We start from the raw sequence: 18,347 nt of genomic DNA, 5'->3' as shown, positions 1-18,347 counted from the left end.
ACAGACTCTCACGAGAGGTGGTGGCCTCTCATTTCCTTGGAGGTTTTTAAACAGAGGTTGGATGGCCATCTGTCATGGATGCTTTAGCTGAGATTCCTGCATTCCAGGGGGCTGGACTAGATGACCCTTGGGTCCCTTCCAACTCTGAGATTCTATGATTCTATGACCTTTGGGTGGTGCTTTACTACTTATTGTCTGTAAACTTGGGGGGGCCCTATTGGAGTGGTGGTTGACTATTTATGGCAAGTTCAAAGCAGGCCAGTCTTCTAGTACGGGTAGATAATACAGCAGGTTCTTTTTTTTGTACACTGTTTTTAATCCAGAATGCGGCAGCTAGACTGGTGACTGGGAGCGGCCACCGAGACCATATAACACCAGTCTGGAAAGATCTTCATTGGCTCCCAGTACGTTTCTGAGCACAATTCAAAGTGTTGGTGCTGACCTTTAAAGCCCTAAACAGCCTCAGTCCAGTATACCTGAAGGTCTCCACCCCCATCGTTCAGCCCGGACACTGAGGTCCAGCGCCAAGGGCCTTCTGGCAGTTCCCTCGCTGCGAGAAGTGAGGTTACAGGGAACCAGGCAGAGGGCCTTCTTGGTAGTGGCGCCTTCCCTGTGGAACGCCCTCCCAGCAGATGTCAAGGCAATAAACAACTATTTTACTTTTAAAAGGCAACTGAAGGCGGCCCTGTTTAGGGAAGTTTTTAATGTCTGATGCTGTATTGTTTTTAATATTCAGTTGGAAGCTGCCTGGAGTGGCTGAGGAAACCAGGGTATAAAAAATAAATATATTATTTATTATTATTATTATTATTATTATTATTATTATTATTATTTTATTATTTTATTATTATTTTATTTTATTCCAGGAATAATTTTTATTTTTCAAAATTTACAAATTATTTCCACTTTGGTAACTCGGTTTAACATGGTTCCAGTAGTAGATAGGTAGCCGTGTTGGTCTGCCATAGTCAAAAAAATAAAATAAAATAAAGAAGTGTGCATGCACACGAAAGCTCATACCAAGAACTAACTTAGTTGGTCTTTAAGGTGCTACTGGAAGGAATTTTTTTATTTCGGTTTAACATGTAAAGGGAAAAAGAACAAAGCCTTTGCTTGGAGAAGCAATGGTAAAGGGAAGAAGTGAAAGGGGTAGGGGTGAGATTTAAGGCTTGCCCAGGGCAGAACACCAGAGCATATTACTAAACTAAGCAAATCTGAATGTTGTGCTTCCCACATATTTCCTTTTACTTCTCCCAGTCCTCTCTCTCTTCCCTCACATAATGAAGGATATAACTGATCTGTAAAAAGGACTCGATGAGCTGAAAAGAGAGGCAATGTATGTCCCATACTTTTGCAACCCAAGAAAATATTTAAGAAAAACAATTGAAACAAATAAACAAAGGGAAAACTGTTGGTACCTAGCCATCCTTTCAGGGCCTTAAAGCAAGAGATTTGTTCTCCTCCTCCTAGGATTTGAGAATGTGTTTGTTCTCTTGCTGAAGTGGGGGCATTGATGAGGATGACGACAATAACAGCAGACTAACATGTAGGCATCAACTTGTTGTCTACATCATTTTTTTAAAAACAACTACAGCTTGTGAGGAATAGGCAAACATAATATTTCCCTGACATACATGGTAATAAAGCCAACCGGCTCCTGGCATTGGGTCTGTCTCGACCTCATGGCTGCTGCAGCTGCCTCCTTTGTCTTTGAGCAAGGCGCGTGTTGTTCTCGTAGGCCCTTTGTTGCGATCCCTTAGAAGAGAAAGTACCATAAATGTATTTTCAAAGCAAGTCATCAACAGATCCTTGTGAAGCAAACAGTACAGAGCTGTTGGTTCATCTGGCTCTGGAAGGGACTGCCTGTTGGTACTGTAGCCTATCTCAGCAGCCCTCCATACCCTGTTTTGTGGCCCCCTGGATGAAGAGGGTAGGAAAGGAAGGTGGGGAAATAGGTGTGCTCATTTGAGGAAGCGATGAAGGTGTCTATTATCATTGCAGAGAAAACTTGCAGAGAAAATCAGTGCTTAGCATATTGTTGTGGTTGGTTGTGCACCAGTTTGGCCAAATCGCATTTCCTAGTCCAGCCTACTTTACAGAGCGATTGTGACATGACACTTGCAAAATCGCTTGTGGTTGGATTCATTGGCCCAGGGAATTTCCCCCGCTTCTATGCTGATCTGTACTCTGCTTGGGTGGGGTAGAGTGTTTATTGGGTAGAAGTGTTCTTGTTGAAGCCTTGCCAGCTTGCAGCAGCTGACTTTTAATTAAAAAAAACAAACATACGGGCTTGCAAAACACAGCGCACCAAGAGTGGTGCTTATGCTTGTGACTGATTTAACACAAATGAATCATAAGAAGGCCTAAGTATTTAAAGGCTTGCAAACCTGCTGAAGCTGAGTCATTCTGCTGGTGACTGGTCTTCCTCCACCCTCTTGAGTAGCATTCAACTTCACACTATGTCTGTGTTGCAATAGGGTGACTTGTAGGTCATAAGTCTATGTCACATGGAGGAGACGGTAGCTCATTCGTTTTGAAAACTGAAATATACTTGGAGTCCTTCAGTGATTTCATGCTCTTTATTGCAGCTTGTAAAACAGTGATTGAATTGCCCCCCAAACATCAGGCTTTTATATACATTATTTACACATTGAGTCCCGTCTGATTGAATCATAGAATCATAGAGTTGGAAGAGACCACAAGGGCCATCGAGTCCAACCCCCTGCCAAGCAGGAAACACCATCAGAGCACTCCTGACATATGGTTGTCAAGCCTCTGCTTAAAGATTGGCTGATTCTGCTTCCTTCCTGGAGCCTGATTGGTCTTTTCCTGCAGGCCAATCAGTAGAATGCCAATCAGTTGTTGCATTCTACGATCCTACCAGCCTAATAGGCTGATTAACTTCCTCCTGGAGCCTGATTGGTCTTCTCCTGCAAGCCAATCAGTTGTTGCATTCTAGGATCCTACCTGCCTGTTGTTCTAGGATCCAAGCTTACAAGGGTAAAGGGACCCCTGACCATTAGGTCCAGTTGTGGCCGACTCTGGGATTGCGGTGCTCATCTCGCTTTATTGGCCGAGGGAGCCGGCATACAGCTTCCGGGTCATGTGGCCAGCATGACTAAGCCGCTTCTGGCGAACCAGAGCAGCGCACGGAAACGCCGTTTACCTTCCCGCCGGAGTGGTACCTATTTTTCTACTTGCACTTTGATGTACTTTCGAACTGCTAGGTTGGCAGGAGCAGGGATCCAAGCTTAGTACATAACAAAAATGCATTTATCCAAGGATGGCTTCAGGTTTTATGTGTGTCCCTGACCCAAGAGTAGTCAGATATTATTAGGACTTCTGCTTTCAGTGGCTTATTGCTTTTTGGTTTTTTAAAATTAAAAATCCAGTGAAATGGCGACATACAAATTCAATAAAACAGAGAATACAGCACAAAGCAATATGTAGTGTAACAATGGCAGCAGTGTTAGAAATGGAGATAGGAAAGCTAGGAGCTAAATGGCCCTTAAACCTAGGTTATGGGCGCAACAACAGAATGTCTAGGTGCGCTTTTTTAATAACAAGAATACAAAGCTGACAATGAACAAACTGTACCTAAAATCTTATGTTCATTATTCACATGGTCTAGTCCTTCGCCTCCCCCCTCCCCCAATATTCTGAAGAGGGTCTCTTCTCCAGTCTTTAGAGTAGCTGGAAGTGGGGAGGCAGAAAAAGGTCCTCCTTTCTTTCCATTCTGCAGTTTTAATCTGAAATCTTAGGCACAGTACAGTGGTACCTCGGGTTAAGTACTTAATTCGTTCCGGAGGTCCGTACTTAACCTGAAACTGTTCATAACCTGAAGCACCACTTTAGCTAATGGGGCCTCCTGCTGCCGCTGCACAGCCGGAGCACAATTTCTGTTCTCATCCTGAAGCAAAGTTCTTAACCCGAGGTACTATTTCTGGGTTAGTGGAGTCTGTAGCCTGAAGCGTATGTAACCTGAAGCGTATGTAACCCGAGGTACCACTGTACTGCGCCCAGAGCTAAAAAACGGCTTGCGCTAATGAAATTCCCTGTTGCAATATGCGCCTAGAACAATGGGAGTTTCAAACACTGAATAGCCGTTCCAACGCAGTTCCTGGCCATTTTGGTCCATACAGATTTGTAAAGGATGGATTTTTAGGGCGGTATCGACCACACACACACACACACACACACACACACACACACACACCTATCTACATGGGTTTTGAGAATGAGAACCTGAAGTAACTTACGCTGAATTTCAACCACTTGCCTGTCCCTGTGGAGGACTGTATTGATTTTTAAGGTGATATTTCTTTAAAAGGAAAGGTGGGGAAGAGAATGTCGGTACTGTGAAAGTTCCTTTTAAAGCTTGAGAGTGGCAGTTTGTTTTCTTTCTCTTGTTAGCTGGGCACAGAGGAGTGGAGAAACAGGGAGCCAATATACGAGCAAAGATCATCTGGAAATAGTGGGGGGCAAGAGATCTCAGTAACTTTGCAGGGCGGCCTCTGGAAGGACACAAAAGCCTTCGCACACAAAGCCTTGCTGCTAAAGTTGTATTTTTGCCCAGGCAGTGAATTGCTTTGCTTTGTTTTTTTAAGGAGTTATGAAGGAAAGCAGATCAAACGGACAGATTAGTGGTCCAAGTTGTGGACTCAGTGGAATTTGTGCCAGGCATTGAACAAACAACTCACCAAGGTGCTTGAAGGAGTTTTGCAGCTGAAGGATATGAAGAGCTGTGGATATATAGCGAGGGGTGAATGTAAGTAAGGGAAGCTGACATCTGGGTCGGTGGGAACACAAATTAATGGGTCCTCCGCTTTCACCGGAAGGGTTGTGATAAGGTTTTGAGCCAGGTGGCTTGCAGAGAACCTTTCTCTAAACAGGATTGCGTGCGCCTCGAATCCGTAACACATTTGCCATCAACTTCAGAAGTTGAGTGATTAATTCTGGCATAATTAGTAAGAGTACAGACGAGAGTGGAGATCCCAGTGTGGTGTTGTGGTTAGAGTGTTGGACTGGGACCTAGGAGACTAGGGTTTGAATCCGCCCTCGGCCATGAAGTTCACTGGGTGACCTTGGACCCGTCACTACCTCCCAGCCTATTCTCCCTCATAGGGTTGTTGTAGGGATTAAATGAGGAGGGGAGAACGATGCAAACTACATTGAGCGCCTATGGAGGGAACAAGGTGGGACATTAAACAAACAAACAAACAAACAACAAGGAAAGAAATGGTCATATGGTAAACTGTTAACCTATGACACAAGTACGATATTCTGTCTTGTGCAGCTTAAATTCAGTTTTCCACATTTCTGCAGCAATTCGTGATTCTTATAAAAACAATGCTTACGAAAATTCTCCATAAGAAGACTTGGTGTTTCAGTTGTATCTCCCCCACCCCAGCTAACTAGAGATGGTAAAGTGTTCATTTGACTAGCAGAATCACAAGCTGAATATTTCGGCTGTAAAACTGTAAAACCGGCAATTATTTTCCTGTAGCACAATGTGTTCTCTAAAATGTTTTCTTTTGAATTAGGAATGCTTCCACATTTCTTTGTGTAAGCCCAAAGATGGTCCACTAAGTGTTCTTTTGGCAAGGAATTCTTTTGTGTACAGAATTGATGCCATAATCTCAATTATTTGTATTGCAGTAGTGATGTTTTACAGAGGTGCTACTGTAATGCACATTTGTAGATTTTATCTTGTGAACTTCGTTGAGATCTTTTGAAGAAGGGTGATATATAATACCAACAACAACTTATTTGCTAAATTTCACTAATTTAGTATGCATCAATATTTTTTCCATTTAGTATATTAATGGGAAATTCATTTATTATAGGTAACTAACACTATATTTGCAAGTAATAAATGAAACCATGTTAAACTGTTAACAAAACAACAACTACAGTATACTTTTGGAAAGATGTGGTGCAATGGATGTGCCTAGACAGTAGACTTTGTGCTAGTTAAAATATTGTATGAATTTAAAAAACGACGGGGCAGAAATCCAAGGACTGAAATAGTTTGAATTCTCAAAGTCTTAAGACTATCTAAATGGTTGTTGGGGAACTAAAGTGCTGAAGAATAGTACAAAATGTGTTATTGTTGCAGCGCTCATTTTGCTTCCACAAGTGGATCAAAATTGGTCACATTTGAAAGAGGCTTTGTAATGCTCAGTATTTATAGTGCTCGGTTGTGTGTGTTCAATTGTGTTTTGTAAATACCCTTTTACTAGCAGCCTTGAATTTGGCGTTGCTTGGGAATTCTAAGGAATGAAAAACTAAGTGCAGTTTTGAAAGGTTTAGTTTGCCGTCTTGATTCAAAATGGTGTCCTCTTATAATCAGCCATAGATGAAAGCCTGCTCCTTGATCTCAGGAATGTGGCTACAGTGTCTTAAGACATCTCTAAACGCAAAGAGAACTGACAACTTTTCAAAATATATACAGTAGTCTGTCTATCTATCTATCTATCTATCTATCTATCTATGATAGTTGCCACTTTTCTTTTTCTAACGAAGTCTTCAGCAGTGATTCTCTGGTGAGACTTCCAAGCCCTGATTTACTTGCCTAGCCTGTCCTTCCATTTTTTAATAGGTACTATAAATAACAAAGACTGTTTGGACAATTAAATATTTCAACATAGTCATTTGTGGTGGTGGAGTCAGCTGGGCTGATTTGCAAGTCTGCTGGGCTTGTGGAAGTTGCTTTTCTCATTAGGCAGGAGTGCCATTTTGGACTTACAGTGGTACCTTGGGTTACATACGCTTCAGGTTACAGATGCTTCAGGTTACAGACTCCACTAACCCAGAAATAGTGCTTCAGGTTAAGAACTTTGCTTCAGGATTAGAACAGAAATCGGGCTCTGGCAGTGTGGCAGCAGCAGGAGGCCCCATTAGCTAAAGTGGTGCTTCAGGTTAAGAACAGTTTCAGGTTAAGAACGGACCTCCGGAACGAATTAAGTACTTAACCCGAGGTACCACTGTACTTTTTTTGGGGGGAGGGAAACATTCCTCCATTCAGTGAGTGCCCTGAAAAGTGATAGTGAGACAACTCATCTTCAGTCTGGGGTGACCTCCATGCATAGACAGAGTTTTTGAAGTGGTGTGCAAAACTAGGAGCTTCTACTTGTGATTAGAAAATGTCTGAAATTCCCAGGTGTCAGAAAAGGTTATTTATGTATGCAGCAACTGCGGCCCGTGTTTCGATAGCCCCCAAATGGAAAGTGAGCAAGGTCCCAACTAGAGAGTAATGGCAAATTAAGTTGACGGAATATGCACGACTTGCAGATTTAACATATAGAATAAGAGAGCGAGAAGAACACACCTTTAAAGAAGATTGGAAAACATTTATTGGAATAGATGGAAAATAACTGTATACAGCTGAAAACGCCGGCATCATTAAGATAAATTCAACAGAGTGAATAATTTTTGATGGATATAGAAGTGGAAAAATTGATTTGAATGGTTATAGTAAAATATGCAGGGATGTATGATATGTAAAATGAACCATGGAAAGAGAAGGGAAGTCACCGGTTTGTAAAATGGTTATTTGAAATTGTAAAACAGAAAACTTAATAAAAAATATTATTTTTTAAAAAGAAAATGTCTGAGCATGCACAGAGAATTGCAACAGACTTTAAGCAGGAAAAACCACATAAAGCCCAGATAATGCGTGAATACGCCCATAGTTTTAAGTTGGTTGTGATGCTCTTTCCTCCTGTCGTACACAATCTGGGATTTTGCCACACAATGTGGAGACAGGCAGTGCCATGCGGGTGCTACTGAAATAAAAATTTTAATGCAATTTTCCAGTTACTTAGAACAAGAGCTGGGTCTCAAACTAAACTGTGTATAATTTTGGAAACTTATTTTTTTTTAAAAAAAAATTAAACTTTGTGAAAATGTAAGAGTACTTTCATGATGTTGTTGTTTTTTAAAAAAGGAAAAGCTCTCACCCCAGGGTTAGCCAGTGTGGTGCCCTCCATATCTTTTGGGACTCCCAGGACCCATCAGCCCCTAGCCAGCATAGCAAAAGGTTAAGGATGATGGGAGTTGTAGTCTCAATATCACCTAGAGGGCACCAGTTTGGCTGCCTCCCCCCGACTCTTCCAAAGGTGTACCATCTCCATGAGGATGCCTGTGACACAATTCTTTATTTATTTCACAAAATCTATGCACTTCTTGATGTTTTTTTTTCCAAAAAAGCATCAGAGCAATTTACAAAATAAAATCGAGAAGAAATTTGCAACTGTACTTTAAAACATAACAAAAGTTGAAATGCTAAAATGGATTAAAATTACCTTGGATTTCTAAGCATCTGGGTAAGCTTGCCTAAACGAGAATGTGTTTAGCAGACGTCGAAATGAAAACAGGGCAGGTGCCTGCTCGGTCTCAATCAGGGGTTCAAAGTTCCACACTTGAACGATCAAGTTCTTACAAATGCGAAATGAGCATTCTGTGGCACCCTTAGCAGTGCCAAGTCCACCGATCAAAGCAGCCGAGTGGGCACATTTGGGGTGAGGCGATCTCACAGGGTAAACTGGTCCCAAGTTGTTATGGTGAGTAACAGGTTCTGCTTGTGTGAACATACACTGGTAGTTGCAATCAAGGCGGAGCAAATCAAAACCTTACGGCCTGCCGCTCATTTCTGTCAAAAGAAGGCTGTAAAGCTGGGTGGTAGGTTTTTTCTCTCCCCAAATTCTGTCGGTCTAGAACAGGGGTCAGCAAACTTTTTCAGCAGTGGGCCGGTCCACTGTCCCTCAGACCTTGTGGGGAGCCGGACTATATTTTTTTTTGGGGGGGGGGGAAATGAATGAATTCCTATGCCCCACAAATAACCAAGAGATGCATTTAAAATAAAAGCGCACATTCTACTCAAGTAAAAACACGCTGATTCCTGGACCATCCGCGGACCGGATTTAAAGGCGATTGGGTCAGATCCGGCCCCCGGGCCTTAGTTTGCCTACCCATGGTGAGCTGGCATGGATCAAGTGATCTGTGTGAGTCTTGCTTTGTTAAGGAGCAGGATCAAATCACCCCCTCCTCCTCGTCCTCCTCCATTGTGAAACTGCCTGGCCCAGGTTGCACAGCTGTGCACTTTTGGTCTGGATTTGCTGCTTGGGTTGCAAACTGCATTATATGGCTGTTGGATTGAGTGGAACTGCTTTGCAGGCAGCTTGTGTGTCTCCCCGAGCCGCATGCTCTCCCCATGGACCCAGGCTTCAATTGTTCTAAACTCAGTTGTTGGTAAAATGATTGGGATGACAGATTTAAGGTACTGTGTGCTGAAATTGAGGGACGGACTGAGAAAAGGGAAGCAGCTGGCACAGCAAGCATTCTAACCCCCTTCCCCTCCCCTTCCCGCTCCTATAAACTTTCCGGGGTGAAATACATTGCTGTCACCTCCGCTAGCACAGCATATGCTGTTGAGATCATGCAATCAGATCATGCATGGGCACTCTCAATGCACTCAGAAATTGGGCAAAGTAATATACAGCATTTAGCAGAGGAGGGGCAGAATCTTCTGTTGCTTGTCATTCTGGAAGGTGGGAGGAAGGATGAAAAGAGTTGCTGGCTGCTAGACCGGAGTTGTATTGATGAACGAATGTGAAATCTCAGCCAATTGGCGTGTGAATGGAGAATATCTTGATTTAAGGTTGAACTCAACAGCTGTAGATGTAGATTAGAGTTTTTGAGTTCATTGGGGCAGCACGCCGTGTCGTAAAATGTTGTCTTACTACCATGAACTTCCATCAAAGGTGAGGCCCCCTCTTTAACATTAACTGGGGGAAATGACTCCCACAATTCTTAGTTGTGTATTCCAGAGTGAGCACCGTACCTGATGGCTTGACTTCCCTAGCCGCTCAGTTGCACTGGGTTCCTTAAATTCTAATTGACTGTGGGATGTGCGGTGATGTTTTCTACTTTGCATGTCTACACAGAAGTGAGCACTGTGGAGGTCCATGGGACTTCCTCCCAGCCAACTCTTTCTAGGATTGCAGTCAAGAGGCAATGGATCCAAGTTCTAACTTGGTTCCTACCATTGCTTTGAGCAGATTAGTCATTGCGTAAGTGCTAATGTCCCGGCATATACTTATATTCTTTATCCACAGTGAATAATAGGTCTGTTGCATTACAAATAATCAATTTTAAGAATTGGTGTGCGATCTTGGAGCTGGTTTGAACTTCTACAACTGTTTTCAGCCTAGCACTTGGCCCTGTGTGTGCATGCAATGTATTCAATTAAACATGTCGGATGCGTTCGTACTGCGTTCCAGGATATCCTCTTTGTTTTAGTTAATGTTAACTTGCTGTAATTACATCCTGTGTTTAACTTGAGGGGAAGGCAGAGTACAGTGACATGCTTACTCTGATTTCTAAAGGCCTTTAGGAAGAAGCTGATTTTCTGGATCCATTTCAGTCGGGGTTTAGGCCTGGTTTTGGCACAGAAACTGCTTTGGTCACCCTGTATGATGGCATCTGTTGAGAGAGAGAGAGAGAGAAGGAGGAGGGAAACATGTCCCTGTTAATTCTTCTTGACTTTTCAGCGATCTTTCAATACCGTCGACCATGGTATCCTTCTGGAGTGACTATCCGAACTAGGGGTGGGTGGCACTGCTTTGCAGTGGTTCACGGGGAGTGCTTTTCAGCCTCGTGGAACGTCTAGTGTGGGGTTCCACAGGGCCTCAATCCTATCCCCTACGCTGCTTAACATCTACATGCAACCACTGGATGGCGTTATCCGGAGGGTTGGCATACATTGTCAGCAGTACGCTGATGACACTCAGCTCTGTTTCTTCTATACATCTGCAGGTGAGGCGGTGGAAGTGCTGGACTAGTGACTTGCCTCAGTAATGGACTGGATGAGAGCCAACAAACTGAAACTCAATCCAAATAAGACTGAGGCACTGTTAGTGGTTGGGGGAATGTTCAGGGATGCAGGAGAGGATATATTGTCCCCTTTTTAAACTTGCAGCGGATGCGTTTGCTCAGGCTCGCTAAAGCCTCTATAATAACTGTTCTGGTATTTTCCCCTTATTCCCTCATAAAAGATAAGACACGACACAGTCTTCTACAAAAGTATAAAAAGAGTTTGCTCACATATCATTCTGTTCACAATAGGATCCCAGAAGGCAGACTTAGCTTAGAAAAGAAACATATACCTGGAAACTACAGTGGTACCTCGGGTTACATACACTTCAGGTTACATACGCTTCAGGTTACACACTCCACTAACCTAGAAATAGTGCTTCAGGATAAGAACAGAAATCGGGCTCCGGTGGCGTGGCGGCAGCAGGAAGCCCCATTAGCTAAAGTGGTGCTTCAGGTTAAGAACAGTTTCAGGTTAAGAACAGACCTCCAGAACGAATTAAGTACTTAACCGAAGGTACCACTGTATCTCATAAGAAGACAGTCCCTTTGTCCTCTCTTGACTGGAAGCCAAGAGGGCATCTTTGGCTAAGCAGATGTTGCTTCTTTGATGCATGTAGTCAAAAGAGAGAGATGGCTGCCCTGCCCTGTGTTTTTGTCATTACCTGCACAGGTGAGGCCATACCCACCTCTAGTCCAGTGTTTCCCAACCTTTTTTGGGCAAAGGCACACTTGTTTCATAAAAAAAATTTCGAGGCACACCACCATGCCAGATGGGGAAAGGTCATTTTTTACTTATGTAAAAAAAGATAAAAAAATTGTAACAGCATAGAAGGTAATGGTTAGGCTAGCATCCCTCTTCCAAATATGCTAGGTTTTTATTTGCAGGGACTGTTCTACATGGGAAAGCATTCAGCACTGTCATTCTCCCATCTGCCATCTGAATTGGTACTATTCTGGGTCAACTTACTCTGCTGCATGTGTAGATGAAAATGGCACCAAGTGTGGGGGAGGGGGCAGAACAGGTTTCAGATACATAGACAGAAGCTGGCTCTAAGATCTGCCTGCCATTGCACTCTGAGGTGTGAATCCTATGGAACGAAGCAAACCCACTTATATTCTTACATACGGTCCTTTTAATGCACAAGGTAACAAAATATGTTAACTTGCTCCAGCAGTTTTATGTTGTAACATACTGAAAAGACTGTCGAAGTCTCGTGCTCCCCCAGCCTTCGCCAGCCCTGCGCCCTCCGGATGTTTCGGGCTACCAGCCATGCTCCCCTCAGTCTCAACCTAATATCCCCAAGTGTTTCATATTTACTAGGAAATAACTCCCGCTGGTACAACGGAACTTCCTCCCAAGCAAGTCCATCTCTCGGTTTACATCCACGAGCTCGGGGCTGCGGCGTCCAGGAGGCGACAGCCCCGCCCAATGGCCCCGAGGGGATCCCGGAAGGGAGGCTTCGGCGCGGCGGCGGCCCCTGCGCGTTTCGCCTCAGGCTCCGCGGGGGCGGCAGCGACAGGCTGCGCGGCTCCTCCTCGGGCCGCTAGGCAGAGCCAGAGCAGCGCGGGAGGGCAGCGGAAAGGGCGGGTCCGTCGCTATAGAGACGCCCGCTTGGGTGGCGCTCGAGGTAGCTCCGCCTGGCCCGCGAGTCCTGCGAAGCGCTCTTCCCCGGGGCCTGTGGCGCAGGCGCAGGCGCAGAGCGGCGCGGCGGAGGGCCGCTTCCCTCCCCCGCCCGGAGCGGCATTTAAAGGGGAAGTGGCCCCTTTCCCGCGGCCGGCCTCCTCCGTCGTCGGCGCCCGGCTCTCCTATGGCCTGGCCCGGGGCGCGGAGGGCGCGGAGAGTGGCAGTCGGGGCCGGGGGGCCATGGCTGCTCCCGGGGCGTCGCGCTTCCTCTACGAGCTGCCCGCCGCCCCGCCTCTCGCCGCCCGACTCGCCCGACTCCCTCCAGGCAACATCTCGCGGCACACGCGGCAACGTCTCGCGGCACACTAGTGTGCCGCGGAACACCGGTTGGGAAACACTGCTCTAGTCACATGCAGAGAAAGTCTGTCCCAGCCCAGAAGGAAACAGGAAGTTTATCTGCTGGCTGGACAAACATCCCTCCCCATGTGTAAACATGTTCACTCTAGGAATGTTGTACTTGAGTGCTCTTGTGTTTCACATCCCACAGTGGTTAGTTCCCTAGACCGGATGGGTGGGAGATCGCCTGCTCTTGATGGGGACACACTTCCTCTGAAAGAGCAGGTTCGTAGCTTGGGGGATACTCCTGGATGGACCCTTTGCTGTCGCTCAAGGCTCAGGTGGCCTCAGTGGCCTTCCATCAGCTATCTGAACAGGGATAGCCTAACTACTGCTGCCTATGCTCTGGTAACCTCAAGGTTAGACTACTGCAATGCATTATACATAGGACTGCCTCTGAAGACAGTTTGATACTTCAGCTGGTGCAGAATTCAGCGGCTAGGTTGCTCACTAGAGCAAGGTGATTTGAGCATATCACGCCGATCCTGGTCCGACTGCACTGGCTACCGATCAGTTTCCAGGCCCAATTCAAAGTGCTGGTTTTGACTTATAAAGCCTTAAATGGCTCAGGACCACAATATCTCAAGGACCGCCTCTTTCCATATGAACCTACCTGGGACCCTGAGATCATCTTTTGAGGCCCTTCTTTGTGTGCCTCACCCATGTGAGCTCCGGAGGGTGGCAACACAAGGACGGGCCTTCTCTGCAGTGGCCCCCCGTCTGTGGAATGCTCTCCCCAGGGAAGTTCGCCTGGCACCTTCATTACACACCTTTAGGCGCCAGGCAAAAACGTTCCTTTTTAACCAGAGCTTGATTGACCTGATTGACATCCTATGCCCTTTTGAAATGTGGGCTTTTTGGGGAGGGTTACTGGGTTGTTGTTTTGATTTTGATAATGTATTTTGTGGGGTTTTGTTTTGATTTTGTTCTGTGAACTGCCCTGAGACCTCTGGGTATACGGCGGCCTATAAATTTTAATAACAACAACAACAACAACAACAACTTTTTAAAAAGTAGATACTCTCTTTTAAGAAAGCACCAGCATTTCAAATGATAAAATCTCTTTGGCTTCAAGAGATAAATATATGTGTAAAATACTGATAATTTAAAGAAAATAGGCATTAGTCCCATAATAGTTCTCCCAGTGCCGATGTGCCTCTTTTAGATTACCTAATTTGTACAAATTTGTTAATTATATGAAGTTGTGGAGTATGCAAAATTGCTATGCAGTATTCCAGACTGATAAAGGTTTGGTTCTTTTGCCATGATGTTGTAAAAAAGGAGAGAATAGAAATGGAGTTTCCAGTTCCTTGTGGAATCTGTCTCTGTCTCTCTCTCTCGCTCTCTTTTGTAAAGGTGTTTTTCAGATTAATGTTACACTTAAAGAGTTCTGATGAGTTCTGCTTGACAGTTTGATTATGGCAGCTTTCACAGCTCCCGTCGGCAAAAAAAAATTAGTTACTAAGGTGACAAACCTGTTGTCTTGACAATTGAGGCAGTCTCTACTTTGCTCATCTCCCTACCAACCACCCATTTCCCCAAATTAAGAATTTGTTATGTTTTCGGCTGCTTCTGAAAATGGCTTATGGATTCTCAAAAGAAACCTGAATTCTCAGCCAGCCTGTGAAAATATAATTCTGCATCCACTAATTGCACTAATTGCACAACACTGAAGACAAAGAGTCTCCCTGTTTTACAATACAGGCTGTGGCGAGTCTGTGCCAGTTCCAGTTTGGGGTCTTGGGGCTCTGTCATATCCATAGCCTCTAAAGCATAGTTAGATTTAAGTTCAATACACAACGGTCCATGGTTAATGCATGACTTATTCACTGCAATTTAGTGCCCATGGAGCGGGCTTTTAACGCACCTCCTCGTTAATAGTCGATCATTCTAAATAAGCACAATTTTTGTTCTCTGAGCTAAAGCATGTTCTAGCGCAATCATTTCAGCAATACAAGCCTCTTCCCGTGCCTTGCTCTATTAGCAGGCTGTTTTGAACTGGAAATTAGAATTTCTGGTGCTAGTGCTGTGTGGGTGTAACAGAAACACTTATGGACTGAAAAGTGTTCAGTTCTGCAATGTGATTTTGAGGTTCACTTTACTAAAGGTGATAAACATCCTTAGATGATCAATTATCTTGGAATGCAAAGCACTCTCTTCTGCTATGTGCTGGGGCTCTGACAAGTGATGTGTGTGTGTGTGTGTGTGTGTGTGTGTGTGTGTGTGTGTAATAATTTTCTTGCATTATGGTCTTAGCTGTGTGTCTACAAATGCAGCATGTGTGTGTATATGATTAGTTCTTTAAGAGATTAATGTGCAATCAAAGGGACTGAGCGTCTTTGATTTATGAAATCCTATCCTGTCCATCAATAATCTTAATTGCTTGCCATTATAATCACTGGAGTGTACTTCACCATCACAGTAATTATCTTGACTGGCTGTAATTTGACAAATCAGTTGAAGAGGCAAATAACAATGCTATATCCATCATCTCGCACAATTCTGTCATTGCTTACAATGTACTGACTGGAAGCGGGTAGAAATTTATTTATTTTTTGCTTGTGTTGAAGTGACACCAAGTGACTGTTTTAGTATCCCTGTAAAAGTACAGACCAGAAGTGAGTTCTTAAAACTTGGCCTAATTCCACCCCTCTTCCATCCCTTTGCATTGTGTGTTCACAGGTAACCATCCAAACATTAAGATCAACACATGGGATTTTACTTTGAGCCAACTTTGAAGGGTTATTTCTCCCAGTCAGACATGCTCCTTGGGACTGTGCATTTTAGCATCCTGCTTCTGTGTCATGGTTACCAATGTGCATGTTTGGTGTGTTCGTTTTCTCTCTCTTCCCCTCTTCCCATTCCCACCCCATTCCCAGCAGTAGTAATAAAACATTCAGACTGGTCCCCAGAGGCTAGGAGAATCGGCCTCAGTTCTTGGTAGTAAACAATTTACCGCTTTTTCTCCACTTAACCATATTTTGGTTTTATGGTATGATTCCACCCTCCAAAAAATATATATGCTGAAGTGTGAGTGATGATGACTTGCACCCTCTCCATGGCCAATAAACTGATTTTCATGTGTGGTATTCAAAAGCTTGTTAATTGCAACTGTGATCTTCCTCCACCTGATTTGCTTTTGACTTCCTCCTCACAGACCCTGTTGCATCCCTGGGACCTGCAATGACAAGTCTGAACAGTAGCCATGCAGAGAAAAGCGGTGAGATGTCTTCAAAGCAGCCCGCGCCCAAAGTGCAGGTTCAGCGATCAGTTTCCCGAGAAACCATCACCATTCATTTCTCGGCGTTTGGGAAGGAGGAAGAAGAGGAGGAAGAAGAGTTCATGGAGTCCCCCTCCGAGGCTCTGGACAACCAAAGCATTGTAACTGCACTTGAAGCTAAGGAAGACCTGTGCTTTGATCACGGTGACCATGACTCTTCAGGTCCCACTACCTCGCTTAATGTGGGTGCATCTCCACTCGTCTCGTCTCCCATCGTCTCGCCAACTGCAAAGCCCTTAGAAACCCAAGTATTTAGTGTGGTGCCATCAGCTCTCTCATCCTCCTCTCATTTGACTCACACCGCCATCTCATCAGGGGTGGCGTTGCCTTCAGAACTGAAAACCAGCCTGTCGCCATCTCCATTGCCCTCCCCTTCCAAGACCAACATGCCACCCGCTGTTGCCGGCTCAAAGCCTTTCATGAGTTTAGTTAAGTCCCTCTCGACAGACATCGAACCAAAAGAGGCCACTCCGCCCACGAGGCACAGGCAGTTGATGAAAACCCTGGTAAAGTCTCTCTCCACAGACACTTCTAAGCAGGAGCCCGAAGCGGTTTCCTACAAACCGCCAGACTCCAAACTCAACTTGCACCTGTTCAAGCAGTTCACCCAGCCTCGGAGTACAAGTGGCGACTCCAAAACTGCTCCCTCGTCCCCCTTGACGTCTCCGTCGGATACTCGTTCTTTTTTTAAAGTGCCCGAAATGGAGGCCAAAATCGAGGACACAAAGAGACGCTTCTCGGAGGTGATCTACGAGCCTTTTCAGCTCCTCAGCAAAATAATGGGTGACGAGAGTAGTAGCCACAGGCCCAAAGCCTTATCTTCAAGTGCTTCAGAGCTGTCCAGTCTCTCCAGCATGAATGGCCATCTGGAAAGCAATAACAACTATAGCATTAAGGAGGAGGAATGCGATTCCGAAGGGGACTTCTACGGCAGCGACTCCAGTATATGTAAGAGTGCTAAGCAGTCCCAGAACGTGGAGGAGCCTGCAAAAGAGGCCGACAGAAGAAGCTCCCCGTTGTTAAGCACAAAGGACCCCAGTTTGAAGGCTTCACTGGTACTTGAAAGATGTTCTCTGTCTGCTCTGGCGAGCAAGGAGGACGAGGAGTTCTGTGAACTGTATTCCGAAGACTTCTGTTTGATAGAGGATGACGGTAAACCTGACAAACCATTCGAAAAAAGCTACCTGAAGGCAGAGGGGAGGCCTGAGGAAAGCTCTGCCTCACCTTTCAGCGGTGAAGATGGCACCGAACTACATGTGCAACAGCCTAAACTTCCAATGAAAACGTTGTACTTTCTCACAATGTTGATCTATGCCTACCTTATTCTCCCTCTTCCCAGTTACTTCAGCGGACTCTTTTTGGGAGTTGCCGTGGGATTTATGATTGCTATCTGTGTCATTTGGCTTTTTACACCAAGTTCTCGAGGTAACAGGCTACATAGGAATTGGAACAAGCAATTGAATATACACCCTTTGGACATCCAGGAACCTGAGATATTAAAGGTGAGCAACTGCTTCTAACTTTTGGAGATGCACATGATCCTGTATCATAACAAATTTACTTCAAGCCATACTGAGGGGTGTGGGGATTATTGTGGTTCTTGGAAGTGGTGCAGGATGTAACAATAACAAATTGATAGCAAGTTGATACCCACTTCTGTTGTAGTAGATGTGCACTAAAGATCTGGTTGGATTTGCTTTGTGATTCGGTTCTATTCTATTAATCTTATTTTAAATTTGTAGGCCACCCTTCCTCACAAAGTCAGGCTTTGATGGCTTCAGTTACAGTGGTAACTCGGTTTTCAAACGTAATCCGTTCCGGAAGACCGTTCGACTTCAAAAACTGAAGCATTTACTTATGGAAGCATTTACTTATGGAAAACTCAATACGGAGGCCGCGTAGCATGTTTGACTTCTGAAAAGTGTTCAAAAACTGAAGCAGTTATTTCCGAGTTTTTGGCGTTTGAAAACAGAAATATTCAACTTCTGAGACGTTTGAAAACTGAGATACCACTGTAATAGTTCTTTTCTAGTGCAATTTGTATAGGTTTACCATGGGATGGCTGCATAACTGGAAGATTAATATGGTGGTCTAATGGCTGCTGCCCCGTGTGTCTCTGGCCACACAGATCAGGCCATGGGAGACTGAATTGTTATAGAGTTATATAAT

The 18,347-nt window shown here is 44.6% G+C and overlaps 1 protein-coding gene across 9 annotated transcripts in view; it reads left to right on the top strand.

Moving 5' to 3' along the window:
* Positions 1–18,347, top strand: part of TEX2 (testis expressed 2) — a 102,544-nt gene that overhangs the window by 38,459 nt on the left and 45,738 nt on the right. For 6 of the 9 annotated variants that reach the window (XM_083489901.1, XM_083489903.1, XM_083489905.1 and 3 more), the window contains exon 2: positions 16,056–17,680. In XM_083489901.1, the coding sequence (XP_083346027.1) occupies positions 16,082–17,680 (1,599 nt within the window). In that variant the 5' untranslated portion in view covers positions 16,056–16,081. Of the gene's footprint in view, positions 1–4,434; positions 4,769–16,055; positions 17,681–18,347 lie in introns of those variants that run through there. The other 3 variants (XM_083489899.1, XM_083489897.1, XM_083489898.1) reach the window with 2 other exon arrangements.

Source organism: Podarcis liolepis, assembly GCF_965112155.1.
Source record: "Podarcis liolepis genome assembly, chromosome: 2".
Classification (NCBI taxonomy): domain Eukaryota; kingdom Metazoa; phylum Chordata; class Lepidosauria; order Squamata; family Lacertidae; genus Podarcis; species Podarcis liolepis.
This window is presented reverse-complemented; position numbering and strand designations above follow the sequence as displayed.